Source organism: Hemiscyllium ocellatum, chromosome 31 (assembly GCF_020745735.1).
Source record: "Hemiscyllium ocellatum isolate sHemOce1 chromosome 31, sHemOce1.pat.X.cur, whole genome shotgun sequence".
Classification (NCBI taxonomy): Eukaryota; Metazoa; Chordata; class Chondrichthyes; order Orectolobiformes; family Hemiscylliidae; genus Hemiscyllium; species Hemiscyllium ocellatum.
The window spans coordinates 27,827,271-27,849,221 of record NC_083431.1 but is presented as its reverse complement, the minus strand read 5'-3'; the positions used below and the strand labels follow the sequence as shown (position 1 = coordinate 27,849,221).

Below are 21,951 nucleotides of genomic sequence, written 5' to 3'. Positions count from 1 at the left end.
ATAAAAATGGACACACTGGAGAAGAACCAAGTGGAAATAGTATAAAGAATATTTAACATATCTTCTACAAAAACAGACATGGGTAGGATGAGAGTAGCATAAGTTTCCAGCAAATATTTGGACTCAAAGGAAAAGATTTTCAATGTGAGAACAAGGTCAGCTGGATGGAAAGATGGTGATTTGTTTGGAGACAGGTTTGTCCACTGTTAAAGGAATAAGCAAAGAGTCAGCAGACTCCCCTCCTGAATGATAACTGTATGATAACTAGGAGCAGGATTAGGCAATGAGCCTGCTCCACCATTTGATATGACCATGATTGGCTTCAACTCCACTTTCCTGCCCTTTCTCTAAAACTTTTCAACCCATTGCTATTTAGACTTCAACACCTGAAACTTAGTGAATGTCTCAGCATCCACCACACTCTGGGGTAGTGTATTCCATAGATTCACACCCCTTTGAGACAAGTATTTTCTCACTGATTTTAAAATCTGCTATCCCTTATGAGGTCTCATTGTAGATTGTTCCACAAGGAGAAACATTTTGTGTTTACTTTGTCAATCCCCTTGAGCATCTTGTGTGTCTCAATTAGATTTCCTCCCCTTGTTCTAAACCCCAGAATGTACAGGCCTAAACTGCTCAATCTCTCTGGAGATGTAATTTGTGATGCTCACCAAACTCATGACAATTGGATCACTATCCTCACTACAAAAGGTACTAGCCTGGCAAAATGGCACATTTGAAACCTAAAAGACAGCCATACAGTACAGACCACCATTCTCAGACCCTAAGCATGCAGAACAGTCAGCAGATCTACTCACATTGACATTTACGCATGCAGAATAGTCCAGATCTACTCATATTGACATTTAAATTCATCCAAAAAAGCAGCAGAGAAGGGAACAATGGTGGACTATTTTATAGACTTAATTTAGCAAGTGGTCTTTCAATTTCAGGTCACCAGAAACTCAACATCTGAATTATATTCTCATAAACACAGTTAGTTTGTCTTGAACTGCAACTTGTCAGTTAATCCATCTCCTAATATCCAGCTAATCACTTTGTTTGGTTAACAGTATGATGAGTTACACCCATCCCTAAATTTGATGCTGCAACCTCAACACCAATCACTACATGGTACTAAACATGAAATACATCAATTTATCACTTCTATGACTCATTCATCTCATCGGTGGTGTGCATATATTAGGTAAGTGGAACCATAAAATTGAAATTTGTTCAGGCATCCAACACAAATAAAAGAGTTGCAGGCATTGGTGTGTGAAGATTAGACAAAGAGAGAAATAGAGCTGAGGCAAAAGGAATGAGTTTTCTGGAGCAAGAGAAAGCAGAAATTATAAGGATGCTGAGACAATTCTGGTTGAATATGTTCAGTAGGGAGATTATGCAGGCTGCACAGGATAGGGGTGCTCAATTTGGAGGTTTGAGGAAAACAAATCCCCAGAAGAGAGAAGGCAAGTCATGATAAATTATATCTTGCTTTTCTAGTAATAGGTTAATGCTCTCAGAGGCAAAGGTTTTCTAAGAGTTACCTTGCAGTATGACTGACGGCTTTCCACCACACAAAGAGCTTCCTATCAACAGGATGGTAACAATGTCAATGTTGGAATGTTAAAAATCACACAACACCAGCTTCCTATCCAACAGATTTTATTTGGAAGCACTAGCTTTCAGAGTACTGCTCCTTCATCAGGTGGCTGTGCACAGTTACCTGGTGAAGGAGCAATGCTCCGAAATCTAGTGCTTCCAAATAAAACCTGTTGGACTATAACCTAGCGTTGTGACTTTAACTTGGTCCAACCCAGTACTAAACTGGCTCCTCTTACAGAGAGATCTGGGTGTTCTTGTACACCAGTCAATGAAGGCAAGCATGCAGGTACAGCAGGTAGTGAAGAAGGCTAATAGCATGCTGGCCTTCATAACAAGAGGGATTGAGTATAGAAGCAAAGAGGTGCTTCTGCAGCCGTATAGGGCCCTGGTGAGACCACACCTGGAGTACTGTGTCCAGTTCTGGTCGCCAAATTTGAGGAAAGACATTCTGGCTATTGAGGGAGTGCAGCATAGGTTCACGAGGTCAATTCCTGGAATGGAGGGATTACCTTACACTGAAAGACTGAAGCCACTGGGCTTGTATACCCTTGAGTTTAGAAGACTGAGAGGGGATCTGATTGAGACGTATAAGATTATGAAAGGATTGGACACACTGGCAGCAGGAAACATGTTTCCGCTGATGGGCGAGTGCCGAACCAGAGGACACAGCTTAAAAATACGGGGTAGACCATTTAGGACAGAGATGAGGAGAAACTTCTTCACCCAGAGAGTGGTGGCTGTGTGGAATGCTCTGCCCCAGAGGGCAGTGGAGGCCCAGTCTCTGGATTCATTTAAGAAAGAGTTGGATAGAGCTCTCAAAGATAGTGGAATCAAGGGTTATGGAGATAAGGCAGGGAGCGGATACTGATTAGGAATGATCAGCCATGATCATATTGAATGGCAGTGCAGGCTCGAAGGGCTGAATGGCCTACTCCTGTACTTATTGTCTATTGTCCTCCACATCAATGTTAGAATGGATTACTGCCTGTTACACCATGGGGTTGACTCTGGGGATGTGGGAGAGGCCTAAAATTAGAATAAGCAAGGAGAGTGGAGAAACAAATACAACAAGTATTCTTAATACAAAGATTAAGACAGACTAAGAAGTCAGAGGGAGATGCCCAGATTGTAGGAGTCCTGAAGACAGGAGGAAACATCCAAAATACAAGGAAATGCTGCTGGTCAAAATAAGTGCACTTGGGGCAAAGATGGTAAAGAAAATCCCTGGGTTACTGGATCCTGCTCCACTTCACCAGTTTTCCATGATCTCCACTACCCACTAGCCAAAAAGGGGTCTTCTGGCTTTTTAGATTCCTTTGATTCATGCTTTCTGTCAGTTGACCCATCTCCTGTTCTCCAGCTAATCACTTCACTGCATATTCTTGATTCCTGTTGTGTGTTCCCTTCATTCCATTATTCTATTCCATCTTGGGGGTTGTTAGTCTGTAAATGTTTTTCTACTAAAATGTCACATTCAAACTTTAGCTTGTCACTTCTTTCTACAGATCTGTGCATTTAATATTTTATGCTTTTGTTTCAGATTTACAGAAGCTGTCAGTTTCAGATTTTTTTTGCTTTGGATAGTAGGATGAATAAGTATTCTAAGTGTCAAATACCTACCTCAACAAAGCACTTCTTAACTCCCAGCTGAACCTCACCATCACAAGCCCGAAGCATAGTTTCCATTTCCTCTCGCACAACGTAGCTCCCAGATTCATTTGCAAAGAGATTAAAAATATCTGTAAAAAGATCACACACCAAGTTAAAATACATTTCAGGAGATAATTGTAATACGTTTTGATGAAAATAGGGGCTACATTTCTGTAAGTTACATTCCCATTTAAAATCTCACTTTAATTAAGGACACCCATACATCTAATCAGGAAACTGAAAAGTAATTGGCATAGACATTATGATTAATTGATAAATCCGGCGATTTGAGAAATGCAAGTTATTTTCTCCTAGTTTACGCAACTGTTTTCAAAAGCCCAACAATAATAATAAAAAATCAAGTTACTAGACCAGCTTCCCAGTTTTGTAGAGAAGGAACAGTGTCAAAACCTAAGCACCTGTCTTTCAGAACTATTTTCAAGACCAACTGATAAATACTTATGGTTACCAGTCTATATTATTGCTTGTACTTGGTTTGGAAGCTACTTGACAAATAAAAGTGAGGTTTTCTTTTTAAATTATTTTTTTTAAATCAACTTGTTCAGAGATGTTATTGCACACTTCTGGAGCAGATGAGACTTGAAACCAGGCCTCCTGATCCAGCGGAAAGGAATATTCCTTTGCACCACAAGATAGCCCTCCTAAAAAAAGGAACACTTCACAAACATGCATGTCATCCTTATGCAGAGACCATGCTTGTCTGTTTTGTATCATGCTAATTTTACTATATGCACTGCCAAAGTGAGCAAAGTTTGAAGATTTTCTAAATCTCCATTTTGGTTTATAGTGGAATTGGTAATCAGTGGTGCAGACAGAAATCTCAAAAAACTGATATACAGCCCATGAGCAGTCAGCATACAATATGTACATATCACACATATATGCACAGAAACTATGGCCCATCCCCATCTTGGATCAATTATCTCAACAATCTGTTGTTATGTAAAAAACATTTACAAGAGCAGAGAAATATTGACAAAAACAGCTAATACTGCAGCTACCATATTCCTTTGACAGATATTAAGTTCATGAGCCTCTAATTTCTTTCCTTTCTCCTTCCCTTTTTGAATAAAGTAGTCAGATTCTAACACGGTTTCTTGCTCTACAGATGCTGGCCAGACCTGCTGAGTTTCTCCAACAATTTCAGTCAGACTCACTATTGTTCAACTTTATAGGACCATCCCCCAAATTTAGAAAATTAAAACCAATGCACCAATTATCTCACCCATTTCTTTTAAGACCTAGGATGAAGTCCATTAGGACTTGAAGATTTGTCAACCTGTAGCTCCAACTGTTACTCAATACCATTTCTCTGGTGATTGTGATTGTCCCCAGTTTCTCCATTCCTTGCATTTCTTGATTTACAGTTGATTCTGAGATGTTGCTTGAATACTTCTTCAATTCGTGTGCCATTTCCGTTTTCTTATTTTCCATTACTAATGCTACAGTCTGGCTTTCAAGGAGATAAATGTTAACTATATTAACTCTTTTTCAATAATTACAGAAACTCTTACTGTCTGTTTTCATACAGCTTACTAACTTTCTCTGACACTCAAATATTTCCCTCTTTTAAACTATTAGTCATTCTTTGCTGTTTCTTGTATTCCATCCAACCTTCTGACCTGTCACCTGTTTTTACATAATTATACACCATCTGTTTTAATTTGATACTATCTTGCTCTTTTTAGTTAACCACAGATAGTGGATCCATCCCTTAGGATTCTTCTTACTTTTTGAAACCTATCTATTCCGTACATTCTGAAACATCCCCTTAATATCTGCCACTACATCCAATGTATCCTTGAATCTAATTTGCCAATTCACATCATCAAGCTCTGCTTTCATGCCCCCATAATTGTATTTAAGTTTGAAGAGAAATAGCATGACATCCATTCTTCTTTACCTCAAACTGAAGGTAAAATCCAATGATATTACTGCTGCTCTTAGCTAGCACTGGCTTCACTATGAGATTAACTAATCCCATCTCATACAGTATACCAAGCCTAACAGTCAGTCTCTGGTCTGGTTCAGAAAAGAGTTCTGAGGAACTAGCCCAAAGACAAACTCATCTGAGCCAACCTTGTCTACCTGACTTTTAATCTGAGCATTAAACGTTCAAGGCTCTCATTTTTTTTTTCCTTTTCTGTTTCACCCTATCGCGAGTAATGGTTCGGGAACCTGTACACCACTCCTACCACGGACTCCTTGCCTTTATGATTTCTCATTCCAACTGCTCCAACATATTGGTATCCTGAACTTAGGTATACCTCTCTTGTGCTCATACGGTAATTAACTAGCACAGCCACCCCTCCACCTTCTCCTAGTAAGCTGTCATTCCGAAATGCCCTGTGCCTCAAGATTCAGGTTCCAATCCATGTCATCCTGCAGCCATGTCATAGTAACGGCTACCAAATCATTTTTTTAATATCTAACCTTACACGCATTCAAATATAGGACCTTTAATTCTATCCTTTCACTGCCTTTTAAAAGTCGTCTGATCTGTTGGCTGAAACATGAATCTGTCCTTTTCTGCCCCATATTTTTCACCATTTACCATATTAATACCTTTCTCTTTGGCCTCAACTCTACTCTTCGATTTATCACATCTTCCCTAATTTGATCATTTATTCCTACTAATTAGTTTTAAATCCTATCTACTATTTGTCTGGCTTTGCGCTTGGCAACTGCACAAGCTCCAGCATGGTGTCAATGGAGACTGCCCAAGCGATACAGATCCCACTTTCCCAGTACTCGTGCCAGTACCCACAAACCAGAAACTACTTCCCCAACACTAGTGCTTGAGACATGCAGTCACCTCGGTAATCTGATTTGGCTTACACCAATTTGCAGATGGGACAGGTAATAATTCAGTGATTCTACCTCGAGGTTCTACTGCTTAGTTCTACACTGAACAAATCTTATTGACGACATGGAAACTCCTTTGTCCTGCCTATGAACCACAACGACTGGACCCTGTCCCGCCCACAGCAAGATCCTTTCAAGCCTTAAGCAGATATCTCAAACCTTGGAACGAGACAGGCAACACCGACATTTAGGTTCATGCTCCTTGCTGCAGTGGTGATAATCCCCCTCACCTCTATAACCACTAGATTACATCCACCTCCCTCCTCTTCAATGACTTCCTACAACATGGGGTCAGTTAGCTCATTCACTGTGTAGTCCTATCATCCAGCCAAGCTGAAAGAACCACACACCGTTTGTCAATTGTGAAGGCTGAGGCTCCTGCCCTCGTATCTCCCCTTAACTGTTTCACTTGCGGCCATACATTCCAACCCTGAATTTTTTTATTATTAACTTGTAGGGTGTGGGCATCACTGGCTGAGCAACATTTATTGCCTGTCCCTAATTGCCCTCGAGAGGGTGCTGGTGAGCTGCCTTCCTTGTACAGTTCACAGAAAGACCAAATCAGATTTGGAAAGCTTCCATTTCCCTGATGCATTGCAGCACCTGTAGTTCAGTTTCCAGCTCATAACTTGCCATAGATGTCCTCTGAACCAAACTGGCATCCCAGTTTGGAACTCGAAATCCCACATACTGTAATTTTAACATATCACCTGTCCTAACATATTTAATGCATTTCAGTTAATTACTTAATTACATTATTAATTTACTTGTGTTGCTTTTTATATTTTATTAACTTTACTACCTAGGTATACACTGTTAAAAACTAAAAAAAAATACAAAGACCTCAACCACTTAGCAGAAATTCACTAACTTCTTTATCTGTAGTACAGCAAAAACCATTTCCAATCAGCTCCAATGAATTTACCTCTATTTCTAACTGCCTGTCTTAACTCAACCTTTTTAAGTCTACATTTATCATTTTCATAATCATAAGAAAATAAATGGCTAAGAATCTATAAAGAAAGAGTCCATAATAATCAAAGACAAGTTTTGGAAAATAAAAAGGGATTGCCTCAAGATAACTCAGTTGAAAGGTCTGAAATAAGAAATATTTAAGTGAGATGCACAAAGTTAAGTATAGAATGAATAAAAAGACAGTACTGTGAAGAGATATGAAAAAGCAAAACAACTTAAAATGACTGACCTATGCCTACGAGCTATCAAAGGCTGAAGATAAAATTGCCAAATCTTACAAGGCCATAGAATTGCTCTTCCATTAGAAAGACAAAACTGGTAGTGGTTTAACCGGAAGGTCACCACTCCTCAAGTAAGGGGTGAGGTTAAGAAGGAGAGTCCTTCATGGTAACCTCCTCTGGCACGGGAATTGAACCGAGCCTTTGGCAGCACTCTATCATAAGCCAAAGTTAAAAATCACAGCACCAGGTTATAGTCCAACAGGTTTAATTGGAAGCACACCAGCTTTCGGAGCGACATTCCTTCATCAGGTGGTAATGGACGGTTTAATCCTAATACACAGAATTTATAGCAGAAATTTATAGTGATGTAACGGAAATTATACATTGAAAAATTGATTGTCTGTTAAGCCTCCCATCGGTTAGAATACAGTGATAGTTTCACTTCTTTCATGTGTAAATCACAAAATCTTTTTTTTAAAAAAAAGTTGCATTCTCAGGTTAGCTGTTAACAACTGTGATAGCGAGAAGGTGTTGGCTCCCTGTGTTCTCTGTCTATGCCATGATGTTTAGCTTGATTCTAAAAAGTGAGATAATGGAGTTTTACATAAATTCATGCATTTTTTGAGCTCTGGATTGGAGGTTGTGAGTGTGAGAAAGTGCATGTGTGTGTGCAGTGAGTGTAGAGTGACTTAAGTCTGTGGGGGGGGGGGCATGTGTGTGTGAGAGAGAGAGAGAGAGAGAGAGTGTGAGAGAGAGTGTGAGAGAGAGTGTGAGCGCGAGAGAGAGAGCGCGAGAGAGAGAGCGCGAGAGAGAGAGCGCGAGAGAGAGAGCGCGAGAGAGAGAGCGCGAGAGAGAGAGCGCGAGAGAGAGAGCGCGAGAGAGAGAGCGCGAGAGAGAGAGCGCGAGAGAGAGAGCGCGAGAGAGAGAGCGCGAGAGAGAGAGCGCGAGAGAGAGAGCGCGAGAGAGAGAGCGCGAGAGAGAGAGCGCGAGAGAGAGAGCGCGAGAGAGAGAGCGCGAGAGAGAGAGCGCGAGAGAGAGAGCGCGAGAGAGAGAGCGCGAGAGAGAGAGCGCGAGAGAGAGAGCGCGAGAGAGAGAGCGCGAGAGAGAGAGCGCGAGAGAGAGAGCGCGAGAGAGAGAGCGCGAGAGAGAGAGCGCGAGAGCGAGCGTGTGTACGTGCAATGGTGGCCACTTGTAATGTGACATGAACCCAAGGTCCTGGTTGAGGCCCTCCCTATGGGTACCGAACTTACTTACACACACACACACACACACACACACACACACACAAATAAACATATATACACGTACACGCACACAGACACCCACACACACCAATGACATAAGAAGAAAAAAGGATGAGGTTCTGAAGGGAGAATATAGAATGGAATATAGACAAGAAATTTAAAAAGAAAGTCCTTGAGGTGGCAATATCTGGAATACTCCCAGTGCTGCGAGCTAGTGAGGGTAGGAATAGAAGGATAGGGCAGATGAATGAGTGACTGAAGGTGCATGGGAGAAGGATGCACATTTTTGGATCATTGGAATCTCTTCTAGGGTAGAAGTAACCTATACAAGAAGGATGGATTGCACCTGAGTTAGAAGGGGACGAATATACTGGCAGGGAGATTTGCTTGAGCTGCTTGGGAGGATTTAAATTACTAAGGACGTAGGTGGGACACAGGGAGGAAAGAGATCTGTACCATTCTCAGATTGTTGAGAAAAGAAGCAAGTCAAACAGTCAGGGCAGGCAGAAACAAAGCAAAGAACAAGGCAGGACTGATAAATTAAACTGCATTTATTTCAATGCAAGAGGCCTAACAGGGAAGGCAGATGAACTCAGGACATGGTTAGGAACATGGGACTGGGATATCAGAGCAATTAGAGAAACTTGGCTCAGCGATAGACAGGACTGACAGCTTAATGTTCCAGGATACAAATGCTATAGGAAGGACAGAAAGGGAGGCGAGAGAGGAGGGGGAGTGGTGTTTTTCATAAGGGATAGCATTACAGCTGTACGGAGGGAGAATATTCCCAGAAATACATCCAAGGACGTTACTTGGGTGGAACTGAGAAATAGGAAAGGGGGTGATCACCTTAGATTAGATTAGACTTACAGTGTGGAAACAGGCCCTTCAGCCCAACAAGTCCACACCGACCCGCCGAAGCGCAACCCACCCATACCCCTACATTTACCCCTTACCTAACACTACGGGCAATTTTGCTTGGCCAATTCACCTGACCCGCACATCTTTGTGACTGTGGGAGGAAACCGGAGCACCCGGAGGAAACCCACGCAGACACGGGGAGAACGTGCAAACTCCACACAGTCAGTCGCCTGAGTCGGGAATTGAACCCGGGTCTACAGGCGCTGTGAGGCAGCAGTGCTAACCACTGTGCCACCGTGCCACCCACACTGGTATCGTACTGTAGATCCCCTAATAGTCAGCGGGAAATTGAGAAACAAATTTGTAAAGAGATTTGTAAGAATAATTGGGTGGTTACAGTAAGGGATTTAAACTTTCCAAACATGGACTTGGGACTGTCATAGTGTTAAGGGTTTAGATGGAGAGGAATTTGTTAAGTGCGTACAAGAAAACTTTGTGAGGCCATATATGGATGTACCTACTAGATGAGGTGCAAAACTTGACCTACTCTTGGGAAATAAGACAGGACAGGGGACTGCGGTGTCAGTGGGGGAACACTTTAGGGCCAGCGACCATAATTCTATTAGTTTTAAAATAGTGATAAAAGAGGATAGACAAGATTTAACAGTTGAAGTTCTAAATTGGAAGAAGGCTAATTTTGATGGTATTAGGCAAGAACTTTCAAAAGCTGATTGGGTGCAAATGTTCGCAGGTAAAGGGACAGTTGGAAAATGGGAAGCCTTCAGAAATGAGATAACGAGAGTCAAGACATAGTATATTTCTGTTAGGATGAAAGGAAAGGCTGGTAGGTGTAGGGAATGCTAGATGCCTAGAGAAATTGAGGGTTTGGTTAAGAAAAAGAAGGAAGCATATGTCAGGTATAGACAGGAGAGATCAAGTGAATCTTTAGAAGAGTATAAAGGCAGTAGAAGTATACTTAAGAGTGAAATCAGGAGGGCAAAAAGGGGACATGAAATAGCTTTGGCAAACAGAGTTAAGGAGAATCTGAAGAGGACAAAAGGGTAACTAGGGAGCGAATAGGGCTCCTCAAGGATCAGCAGGGAGCCTCTGTGTGGAGCTATAGGAGATGGGGCAAGATACTAAATGATTATGTTGCATCAGTGTTTATTGTGGAGAAGATCATGGAAGATATAGAATGTGGGAAAATAGATGGTGACATGTTGAAAAATGTCCATATTACAGAGAAGGAAGTTCTGGATGTCTTGAAACACATAAAAGTGGATAAATCCCCAGGACCTGACCCCTGTGGGAAGCTAGGGGTGTGATTGCTGGGCCCCTTGCTGAGATATTTGTATCAATAGTCACAAGTGAGGTGTTAGAACACTGCAGGTTGGCTAACGTGGTACTATTATTTAAGAAAGGTGCTTAGGACAAGCCAGGGAACTATAGATCAGTGAGCCTGATTTCGGTAGTGGGCGAGTTGTTGGAGGGAATCCTGAGGAACAGGATTTACACATATTTGAAAAGGCGAAGACTGATTAAGGATAGTCAACATGGCTGTGTGTGTGGGAAATCATGTCTCACAAACTTGATTGAGTTTTTTTGAACAAGTAATCAAAAGCATTGATGAGAGCAGAGGGGTAGACATGATCTACATGGACTTCAGTAACGCATTCGACAAGGTTCCTCATGGTTGACTGATTAGCAAGGTTAGATCTCATGGAATAGAAGGAGAACTAGCCATTTGGATACAGAACTGGCTCGAAGGTAGAAGGGTGTGGTGGTGGAGCATTGTTTTTTCAGATTGGATGCTTGTGAACAGTGGAGTGCCACAAGGATTGGTGCTGGTCATTTATGTAATTTGGATATGAACATAGGAGGTATAGGTAGTAAATTTACAGATGACACCAAAATCGGAGGCGTAGTGGGCAGTGAAGGTTACCTCAGATGACAATGGGATCTTCATCAGATGGGCCAATGGGCTGATGAGTGGCAGATGGAGTTTAATTCAGATAAATGCGAAGTGCTGCATTTTGTGAAGCAAACCTCAGCAGGACTTATACACTTAATGGTAGGGTCCAAAGGAGTATTGCTGAACAGAGAGATCTTGAAGTGCAGGTTCATAGCTCCTTGAAAGTAGAGTTGCAGGTCGATAGGATAATGAAGGTGGTGTTTGGTATGTTTGCCTTAATTGGTCAAAGCATTGAGTACAGGAGTTGGGAGATTATGTTGCAATTGTACAGGACATTGGTTAGACCACTTTTGGAATACTGTGTGCAATTCTGGTCTCCTTCAAATTGGAAGGATGTTGTGAAACTTGAAAGGGTTCAGAAAATATTTACAAGGATGTTGCCAGATTGGAGGATTTGAGCTAAAGGGAGAGATTGAATAGGCTGGAGCTGTTTTCCCTGGAGTGTCGAAGGCTGAGGGGTGACCTCATAGAAGTTTATAAAAGTACGAGGGGCATGGATAGGATAAATAGACAAAGTCTTTTCCCTGGGGTGGGGGAGTCCAGAACTAGAAAGCCAAGGTTTAGGGTGAGGGAGGAAATATTTAAAAGGGACCTAAGTGGCAACTTTCTCATGCAATGGGTGGTGCATGTATGCAATGAATTGCCAGAGGAAGTGGTGGAGGCTGGTACAATTGCAACATTTAAAAGGCATCTGGATGGGCATATGAAAAGGAAGGGTTTAGACGGATGTGGGCCAAGTGCTGATAAATGGGACTAGATTAGGTGGGATATCTGGTTGGCATGGACGAGTTCGACTGAAGGGTGTGTCTCTGTGTTGTACATCTCTATGACTCTATGATTCTGATAGAATATTAGGTTTAGATGAGAAGATAATTTGAGAAGTAGTTGGCATTTCTGGATTATTTCTGAAGTAGGGAAGAGATTTAGTACAAGTTAAAATTATGAGGATGTTAATAAATGGGAATAAAGAGAAAAATCATTACTCCCTCTGCTTCGGGATATCAGTGAAGAGGGATGGTCAATTTAACATCATCACGAAGTGGGAGAATGGTTCAGGAGTATTTCCTTAATAGTTGTTATAGCATAAAATTCTGACTCAGAAACCGATAAGGCAAAGGGACCTGAGAGGCAACATTTTCACAATAAGGATAATGCATATATGGAACTAGCTGCCAGAGGAAGTGGTAGAGGCAAGTACAGTTACAACACTGAAAAGACATTTGGACAGGCACATGAATAGGCAAGGTTTAGTGGAATATGGGCCAAACACAGGCAAATGGGACTAGTTCAGTTTGGGAAATGAGGTCGACATGGGCTATATGACTATGACTCTAGATGCAAAAGGAAAGCAGGGGAATTGGTGTTGGAATACTCGAATGAACAGCCAGCACTGAATGGTGGGCCATACTGACTTCAGCTATGAAGATTTCCTATGTACCTGCCTCATTAGCTATCTGACAAAGCAGCAGCACTTCAAAAGCTTGCACTTTCAAATAAACCTGTTGGATTATAACCTGGGATTGTGAAATTTTGGACTTCATCCACCCAGACCAACACCAGCCCCTCCACATCATGACAATTTCTGAGGTTAATGAGTTCCAATGTTCTTAGCAGATTAATTCCAAATCGAAAGATAACAGGGAGTACAGCAAACTTTTCATTATCTGGCACCCATTAGGCCAGGAGTATGCCTATTGATCAAATATTTTGAATTAAGAGACCTTCATAATTAAATTAAAAACACGGACCAAATAATAGATCCATAATGCAGGAGGTATACACATTACCATTTTCCTTTAGTTACAACATAGATCATTTAAATAATAATGTAACTTTGCCTTAAATGAAACTTACCAGCACAGAGCCTTCTCACCTGAACCCTCAACTGACTACTCGGAGATTAGATCATAGTATTGGAGGAGAAATTGATTCAAATTCGAATTAACTGTTGGTATTTCATGTGGCCAGTTGATTAAATAAGTATACTTACATTCAGGTAAATAAATTAAAAATTGTAATAATTGAACAAAATAATAGAGTAAACGTCACAGTAATTAGTGTATACAATTTTGCCAGTTTGTCAAGAGTGCAGTTCATAAGATGTTAGTTAAAACAGGTTTTCTGTGCTTCACTGCATAGTTTGCCAATGTCTTTTGGAAATGAAGCTCCTAAAGTTGAGAATTATTGTTGAACAAGTTGATTTAAAACTAATTAGAAGATGCACTATACTGATAGCTAAATATTAATAGGAGGCTAATTATTGCTGGAAATATTCAATATATTTTCAGATTTATCCAAGTTGTCCTGAATATTCAAGTTTCCAAATCACCAAAATCCTGCTCTGCATAACAAGCTACAAATCAGGGAACGGTTCCAATAGAGTTGAATTGTTACCATTGTAGGTTTTAATTTGTTGACATTTTCATTGAACATACAATGATGATGATTGGGGTACTTACACTTCGCTTTTTCTTCATCTCTTCCCCTTGTCAGGAGGACCAGCCCCACTATCAGATTATTAAAATGAAGACCTTTTGATGTTCCACCAAATGAATGATAGATAACCTATGGAAATTTAAAAAAATTCAAAATCTACTGAGTATTTTTGATCTGGCAAATTTTCCTCCAAATATCACACTGATAATATTTAAATTTTTATACAATTGTAACCATCACCTACATAACTTAGTTTTTAAATATTAATACTTGGAGATGACAATAATCACGTTTTGCCTTTAAAAGTATGTTTCAGTGCTTGCGGGTTGAATACATCATCTATCCCAATTGTGGCCAACAATAACAGACGAGATGACGTTCTTTGAAAGCTTCCAGTTAAGTGACTGAGTAGCAATACAATATATGATACATTACAAAAATGCTATTAAAGTATAATTATACTGGACATCAATACAAGCTAGCTAATTTTCTTGATGACAGAATTTTGGCTACATATAATGCAGTATACACAGCTGTTAAACACTCAATTCTCAAGTTAAAATGGCAAAGTTCAATATTCTGTGCAAGAAAGCCTTTCACTCAAAAGATTCTTCAGAGATATCTTGTTACTATATAAAATCATACATTAAATCCAACTAGATTTCAAATACTTACAGACCATGCTATTATCAGGTTCCATGCAAAAAAGGTCACCTGACTGTTCCTGATACATGAGGGAAGGAAGCAAATGCAAAAAACACAGGGACATGGAATCATTTCTTGCCTCCACTGGTGACTATCTTCTGCCCATTTCCACAGAATTAATACTTTAGAACTAGGGGACACAAACTGCTCAGGAGAGATATTAGAAAGCACTTTCACACAAAGGATGGTAGATGTTTGGAACATACTTCCACAACAGCATCAATACAGGATCAGGAGTGATTTTAAATCGGATATAGATTTTCTTCTTGTAAAGCAATGGTATTAATGGATACAGGCCAAAGGCAGGTAAATGGAGTCAGGGCAAAGATCAGCCAAGATCTCATTGAATGGTGAATGACTGGAGGGCTGAATGGCGCACTCCTGTTTTTGGCTCCTTATTATAACACAAAAAGTAGGTTTCCCCCAAAATAAAGAATACACAAATTCAAACATCGTCATTCTTATTCATTGTTTTTCTGCATGTCCTCTTCTATTTACTTATCACAACATTCTGCTCTCAGCGCCAAAGTAAGCAGCAGGATTGCTAATCCCAGGACTATAACCCAATGTATGAACTGTAAAACTGGTACAATATGTTTAATATATTCCATGAGTAATTTCAGAATTTTTTTTAACTTGTACCTCTGATCTACAAACCATTTCAAGAAATATGGCAGTAACATACCCCCAAGAAATATCACTGCTACTACTGACTTGGTTGTCAGAAAAGTCAGAGTTCACTAAACATTCATTTTCGTCCCTTAGAAAAGCAACATACTTCCAAATGGGCCCTGGACCAGTAATCAGACAAAATGTCCTGTCACAATATATCACTCAATTAACACGGCGCATGAAGAGATAACAAAAGACTTATTTTGAGACTTAATGTAAAAGGCCCTGTGCTGGACTGTATTTTCCTTTGGCACATTGAAAAGCTCAGAAGGACATTTCAACATTTTTTGGCTGCATCAAGTTAGCCCAGAGTAGACTTTATCATCCTCAACAGTGCTGACATCCTCAATATTTTGACTCTTTTTAAAGCAATGAATCTTCACTAATCACACAGGACTTAATCACATTAATGTACGCATGGCAAAAACAGAGTTAAAACAAACTCAGCATTTGACAGTAAGCCAATAAAGCTGTGGTTCTAATCAAATTAACTTATTTGCAAATATATATTAATATTTTTCATATGAGTAGTTTAAAACCCCACAATTCACAAAATGATCAGCTATTTTATTCAACATCTGTAATATAAATAATCCAAAGTCACTCAGCCTAAAGATTTTGAACACAAAAACTAATTACACTGGTTTCAATAATTGAATAAATCAATAAATCCAATGATATTTACTTTTCTTCACAAGTTTAACTTAAAAAACCATTTGCCATGTTAATTTACTTGACCACTTATTCCCTCCTCAGCACTTTTACAACCTCCACCTGCACTGAGCGCACACATCTTTCTCTTTTCCAACCAAGCCTCCAATGTCCCAGCCCTTCTGACACCTCTACCAACATAATGGGCTCACCCCATGTGGCTGCATCTTTCCAACATCCTAGGAGTACACATTTCTGGCCATAAATAGTCCCCATACTTTGCCTGACCTTCTGCTGCCACCTACTGAGTGTCTTTGTATCTTTCAATTTTCTATGCCTTTTGTGAATTAATTTTCTCAGTTCCCAAAATGTCAATAGTCCTCAAAAAATATTGAGCTGAAAATGTGTTGCTGGAAAAGCGCAGCAGGTCAGGCAGCATCCAAGGAACAGGAAATCCAACGTTTCGGGCATAAGCCCTTCATCAGGAATCCCTGAGGGGTGCAGTGAGAGAGGAATTCACTGAAATCCTTGTAGAGGGAGGAAGAGAGCTTCTTCAAAGAAGGCATCCTTGCAAGAGGATTCACAGTAGGTTAAAATCTTCAAGGAGAAAGTGAGGTCTGCAGATGCTAGAGTATCAGAGCTGAAAATGTGTTGCTGGAAAAGCGCAGCAGGTCAGGCAGCATCCAAAGAACAGGAAATTCAACGTTTCGGGCATAAGCCCTTCATCAGGAATCCCTGAGGGGTGCAGTGAGAGAGGAATTCACTGAAATCCTTGTAGAGGGAGGAAGAGAGCTTCTTCAAAGAAGGCATCCTTGCAAGAGGATTCACAGTAGGTTAAAATCTTCAAGGAGAAAGTGAGGTCTGCAGATGCTAGAGTATCAGAGCTGAAAATGTGTTGCTGAAAAAGCGCAGCAGGTCAGGCAGCATCCAAGGAACAGGAAATTCGACGTTTCGGGCATAAGCCCTTCATCAGGAATCAGGTACAGAGCAAGAAAAGCATAGTGAGGGTATTCCAGATAAAGATCTAGCTATTAAAAGTGCAAGAGGCTGCTTTCGGAGTATGCCATTTTTCTGAGTGTTTTGCAGCTAGAGAAAATTATAGAGATAGTTAGGAACCAGATGATGGTGCAATCTGAAAACAATACTAGGAATCTTTCAATCAAGATGTTGCTTAATCAGAGCCCAGTTTAGGTCAGCAAACACAGAGGTGATGTATGAATGGGATTTGGTGCAAGTTCAGACACACAAGTTTGGATGAAGTGATGCTTACAAGGGTATAAGCATGTTTTTATTCTTCATTTGTTTACAGGAAATAGGCATTATTGGCTGGGGCAGTATTTTTTTGTCCAATCCCAATTGTCCTTAAGATGGTGGTGAGCTGTTTTCTTGAACTACTGCAGTGTACAGGTTGTGGGTACACCCAGAGCACTATTAGAAAGAGAAGGATAAAGAGACTGGCAGAAGAAAAATCAAATTTGGAAGTAATACATTGCAAACTAAGACTATACTCACATTTCATAGGTCTAGGACCCCTGTATTCAGACAATTCATGCCTCTCCCCACACCCACCTCATCCCATGTGCTAGTGAGAATAAAAATTGGAAACATCAATGCTACCATCCCCAAAAGCTCTTTCCCATGACACTCATTACAAAATTAGCTCTACAAGCCCTGGAACTCCCACATCCCAGCACCAATTTTTCATTTCAGACTCCTACATTAGTTGCGAGTGTGGTGCTTGAAAAGCACAGGTCAGGCAACATCCGAGGAGCAGGAAAATAGATGTTTCAGGCAAAAGCTCTTCATCAGGAATAAGGGTGCTGTCTGACCTGTTGTGCTTTTCCAGCACCACACTCTCAACTCTAATCTCCAGCATCTGCAGTCCTCACTTTCTCTTATGTTGGTTGGACGGGGTATAGTTTCATTTATACATTCAAAAGACAGACTTACCATTGTACACAAACAGGACAAAGTGAGGGTGCAGATGCTGGAGACCAGAATTTAAAAATGTGGTGCTGGAAAAGCAGGAGAGTCACTGTTTCAAACATAAGCCTTTCATCAAGAATGGCATTCCTGATAAAGGGCTCATGCTCAAAGCATTGACTCTCTTACTCCTGAGATGCTGCCTGATCTGCTGTGCTTTTCCAATGCCACACTTCTTGAAATTGTGCACAAACAGGTGAATTAATAGGAAATGTTAGAGAAATCTGATAACAGACTTTTCAATATGGTGCAGACACAAGATATTTTATATTAAGAACAAATGCACAACTTAAAATATTAGTATCATTTCCAATAATACTGCACCAGAACTTCTTGTAAGATGTTGATTACCTAAACGTGTGAACCAACTCACCAGGGAACCTCTAAGGAAATGAGCAATTGAGAGCTGCTGTATATTCACCTCTCAAGTTTGGCAAAATGAAAATGAATTGGAGGCCGTTATTTAACAATAATGCAGCAAAGGGAGAAAAAAAATCTTGTTTTTTTTTGTCTGATAACCAGTCATAGAAGACAGTTAATAAAATTAATTCGTAAATCTCAGTAAAGAATTCTGCAAAGTTACATTTTTTACAGGTTAAAAGCACAAATGAAGCAATACCTCAACAAATACAAAATGTTCCCTTCTTCTGCCTTGGCCTCGTCCCCAATAGGAAGTTTACGTTTATGTAACTGAAAATAACTAAGACTGAAGCTGTCCATATGTCTGCCCTGGACAAACAAAAAATCTACTAGCATTAGAAACAAAAAAAATAGAAGAAGAAAATCAAGAGTTAAGAAATGAAGTAAAAGACATGGTCAAGCAAATCTGGCTCAATTAATGGCCACCCATTAAAAGTTAATAATGATAATAGAAGTTGGAAAGGAAAATTACTGCTTTCTACATTTTTAAACTATTGTTGTGGTTCTGCTCGCCGAGCTGGAAGTTTTTGCTGCAAACGTTTCGTTCCCTGGCTAGGGAACATCATCAGTGCTGTTGGAGCCTCGTGTGAAGCGCTGCTTTGATGTTTCTTCCGGTATTTATATTGGTTTGTTCTTGCCGCTTCCGGGTGTCAGTTTCAGCTGCAGTGATTTGTATGTGGGGTCCAGGTCGATGTGTCTGTTGATGGATGTTCTTGCCGTTTCCGGGTGTCAGTTTCAGCTGTAGTGGTTTGTCCAAGGTATTCGCCAAAAACGGATACCCACGCAACTTTATCACCAGATGCCTAAGAGATAGACTACGGAACGAGGACATGCCACAACCAAAAGGACTAGCCACTCTACCATACGTCAGGAGCGTCTCAGAACTGACAGCCAGACTACTGCGACCCTTAGGACTCATAACAGCACACAAGCCAACATCCACGCTCAGACAACAACTCACTAGAACAAAGGACCCAATACCCAGCATGAGCCAAACTAACGTAGTTTACAAAATACCATGCAAGGACTGCACAAAACACTATATAGGACAAACAGGAAGACAGCTAACAATCCGCATCCATGAACATCAGCTAGCCACAAAACGACACGACCAGCTATCTCTAGTAGCCATACACTCAGACAACCAGCAACATGAATTTGACTGGGAAAACACCACTATCATAGGACAAGCCAGACAGAGAACAGCCAGAGAATTCCTAGAAGCATGGCATTCATCCCCAAACTCCATCAACAGACACATTGACCTGGACACCATATACAAACCACTACAGCTGAAACTGACACCCGGAAACGGCAAGAACATCCATCAACAGACACATCGACCTGGACCCCACATACAAATCACTGCAGCTGAAACTGACACCCGGAAGCGGCAAGAACAAACCAATATAAATACCAGAAGAAACATCAAAGCAGCGCTTCACACGAGGCTCCAACAGCACTGATGATGTTCCCTAGCCAGGGAACGAAACGTTTGCAGCAAAAACTTCCAGCTCGGCGAGCAGAACCACAACAACGGATACCCGCGCTACAAATCTTCAATCAGATTTTAAATTTTTAAACTATTTTTGACTTTCCCAGAGATAAACAGACCATTCGCTGAGCTTACCAGCCTGTCATGTACACATCTCATTAAAGATGAAGTCAAGTCAAGGGTAGCTGCCATCTGTCATCAGATGCTAGCACAGTAAGTCAAGGGCATTGTGCAATTACAGTTCATGACTTGGATGTGGTTAGTCATCTGCTTGGGGTGGTCAGAGGGTAGTTTCACTACAGTTCAGGGAGTGAGCATTGTCAGTCCTGCAGGTCCAGCACAAACAATCAGGGAATGTGTGGAATGTCTTTCAGGGTTTTGCATGAGAATTGGTCATTTATCAGGGCCTCATGTCCAAGTAGGTCATGCATCACTAATGAAGCAAGTTTGGCACAGCAGCATTATAGAACTTGCTCAAGGTTACAGTGACAAGCCCTCCAAGAAACTCACCAAATTGATCATTAGGTGATTTCTGGTGAGATTCAATACTTTATCACGACTGCACACGATACATAACCCCTCTCTGGATTTCAATGATTTTTCTGAAATCAGCTAACTAAAAATAATGAAGACAGGTTTCAAGAAATAAAACAATCATTTAACAAGTAAAATGAGAAGTGTTTGAAAAATCAGCATGTGGTTGCCCTTTCTATTTATCAAGGACAAAATTCCTCCATACTAATTTTCATTTTCCTTTAACATATTCAATAGAAGTCAAACTTCAGAAAAGTAACTCTTAACTGCCTTCTCAAGTTCCCCTGCAAAATTGTTTGGGGGCGTTTCTATATCACATCAGCTATTTGATCAGTCTAAAGTTCGAGATGCCTTGCCAGTGATGAAATGGTAACACAGCCAGTTTATGTATTTTCAAATAAGTAATGCCCATGAAACTGAAATTCTACCCGCTCAAACCTATTTCATCTAAAACCGAATTTCCCTTCCCTAATTCCATGAGAATTTGCACTTATAGATAGCTCCCATTCCTCAGGTACTATCCCTTTGCTTTTGGTCTGCATCATCACCTTTTCAAAATCCCTTCTCAATCTATCCACATTTTTGGGCAGATACCAGTCTTGCGGCTAGAGTGGAAAAGTTTGGCTAAGACCACACTACCTCTGGGACACAAATATTTAACACTGCTGCTCAGAACTTTTCAGAATCCACAGCCTTTGCAATATCTGGTATCTCCAACAGTTTCCTGTTAACTTGTGCAGTGGGCCAAACTGGATCAAAATTCCTTACTGTGATGTTGGAGACCTCCAGAGAAGGCAGAGACCGATTGTCCATTTGGCACTTCTGGCAGAAGATGGTTGCAAACACTTGCATTTTGTGCTTTGCACTGATGTGCTAAGTTCTGCCATTGTTGAGGATATGGATATTTGTGATGACTCATTGATAATCAGTTTTGATTTGCTAGATATCTTCTGAAGCTATCCTATCGAGCACATTGAAGGTGTCTCAGAACATAATGCATGAATAAAATGCCCGGTGTAAATTTGGCACTTTATCTTCACAGGGACTTTGCAATGGTCTTTCGCACCTCACCTGCAATGGTCAGATGTACCTGCATCATTTTCTGAAGTCAAGGTCAAACATATTTGCCTCTTGTTGGTTCCTTCCCTGTCTGTCACAGACCCAGTCTTGTAGTTATGTCATTTAGCACTCAGCCAGTTTGGGAATGGACATTTCCACCCAAAGCACATTCAGAGTCATTGAACCCTGACAGTGTGCAAACAAATTTACACCAACCCTCCGAAGTGCATCCACCCAGACCCATCTTTCTAACCCTTCCCTAAAACCTTACATTTCATGGTTAATGCACTTCACCTATACATCGGTGAACACTATGGGTAATTTAGCATGGCTAGTCCACCTAACCTGCACACCTTTAGACTGTAGGAAGAAACCAGAGCACTTGGTGAAAACCCACTCAGCCACAGAGACATGAAAACTCCACACGAACAGCTGCCAGAGGGTGGAAGTGAATCCACCATGTTCAGCTTCAACAATGACTGTCCGTCTACCATCAGATCAGATCTACCAACAGATACAAAAGGAGCAGTCCCTGTCCAAATGCAACAATAATTGGATAATTTTAGACTGACAAGCAGG

The 21,951-nt window shown here is 40.7% G+C and overlaps 1 protein-coding gene and 1 non-coding gene across 2 annotated transcripts in view; both read right to left on the bottom strand.

Annotated features, from left to right (window-relative positions):
• usp32 (ubiquitin specific peptidase 32) overlaps window positions 1–21,951 on the bottom strand; it is a 199,429-nt gene that overhangs the window by 119,306 nt on the left and 58,172 nt on the right. The window contains exons 3-4 of the mRNA XM_060847945.1: window positions 13,877–13,982; window positions 3,229–3,347 (exon numbers count right to left, since the gene is read on the bottom strand). Coding sequence (XP_060703928.1) covers window positions 3,229–3,347; window positions 13,877–13,982 — 225 coding nt within the window. The remainder of the gene's footprint in view (window positions 1–3,228; window positions 3,348–13,876; window positions 13,983–21,951) is intronic.
• Window positions 3,922–4,024, bottom strand: LOC132830621 (U6 spliceosomal RNA). The gene has a single exon (XR_009646402.1). It is a non-coding gene; the product is annotated as a U6 spliceosomal RNA (small nuclear RNA).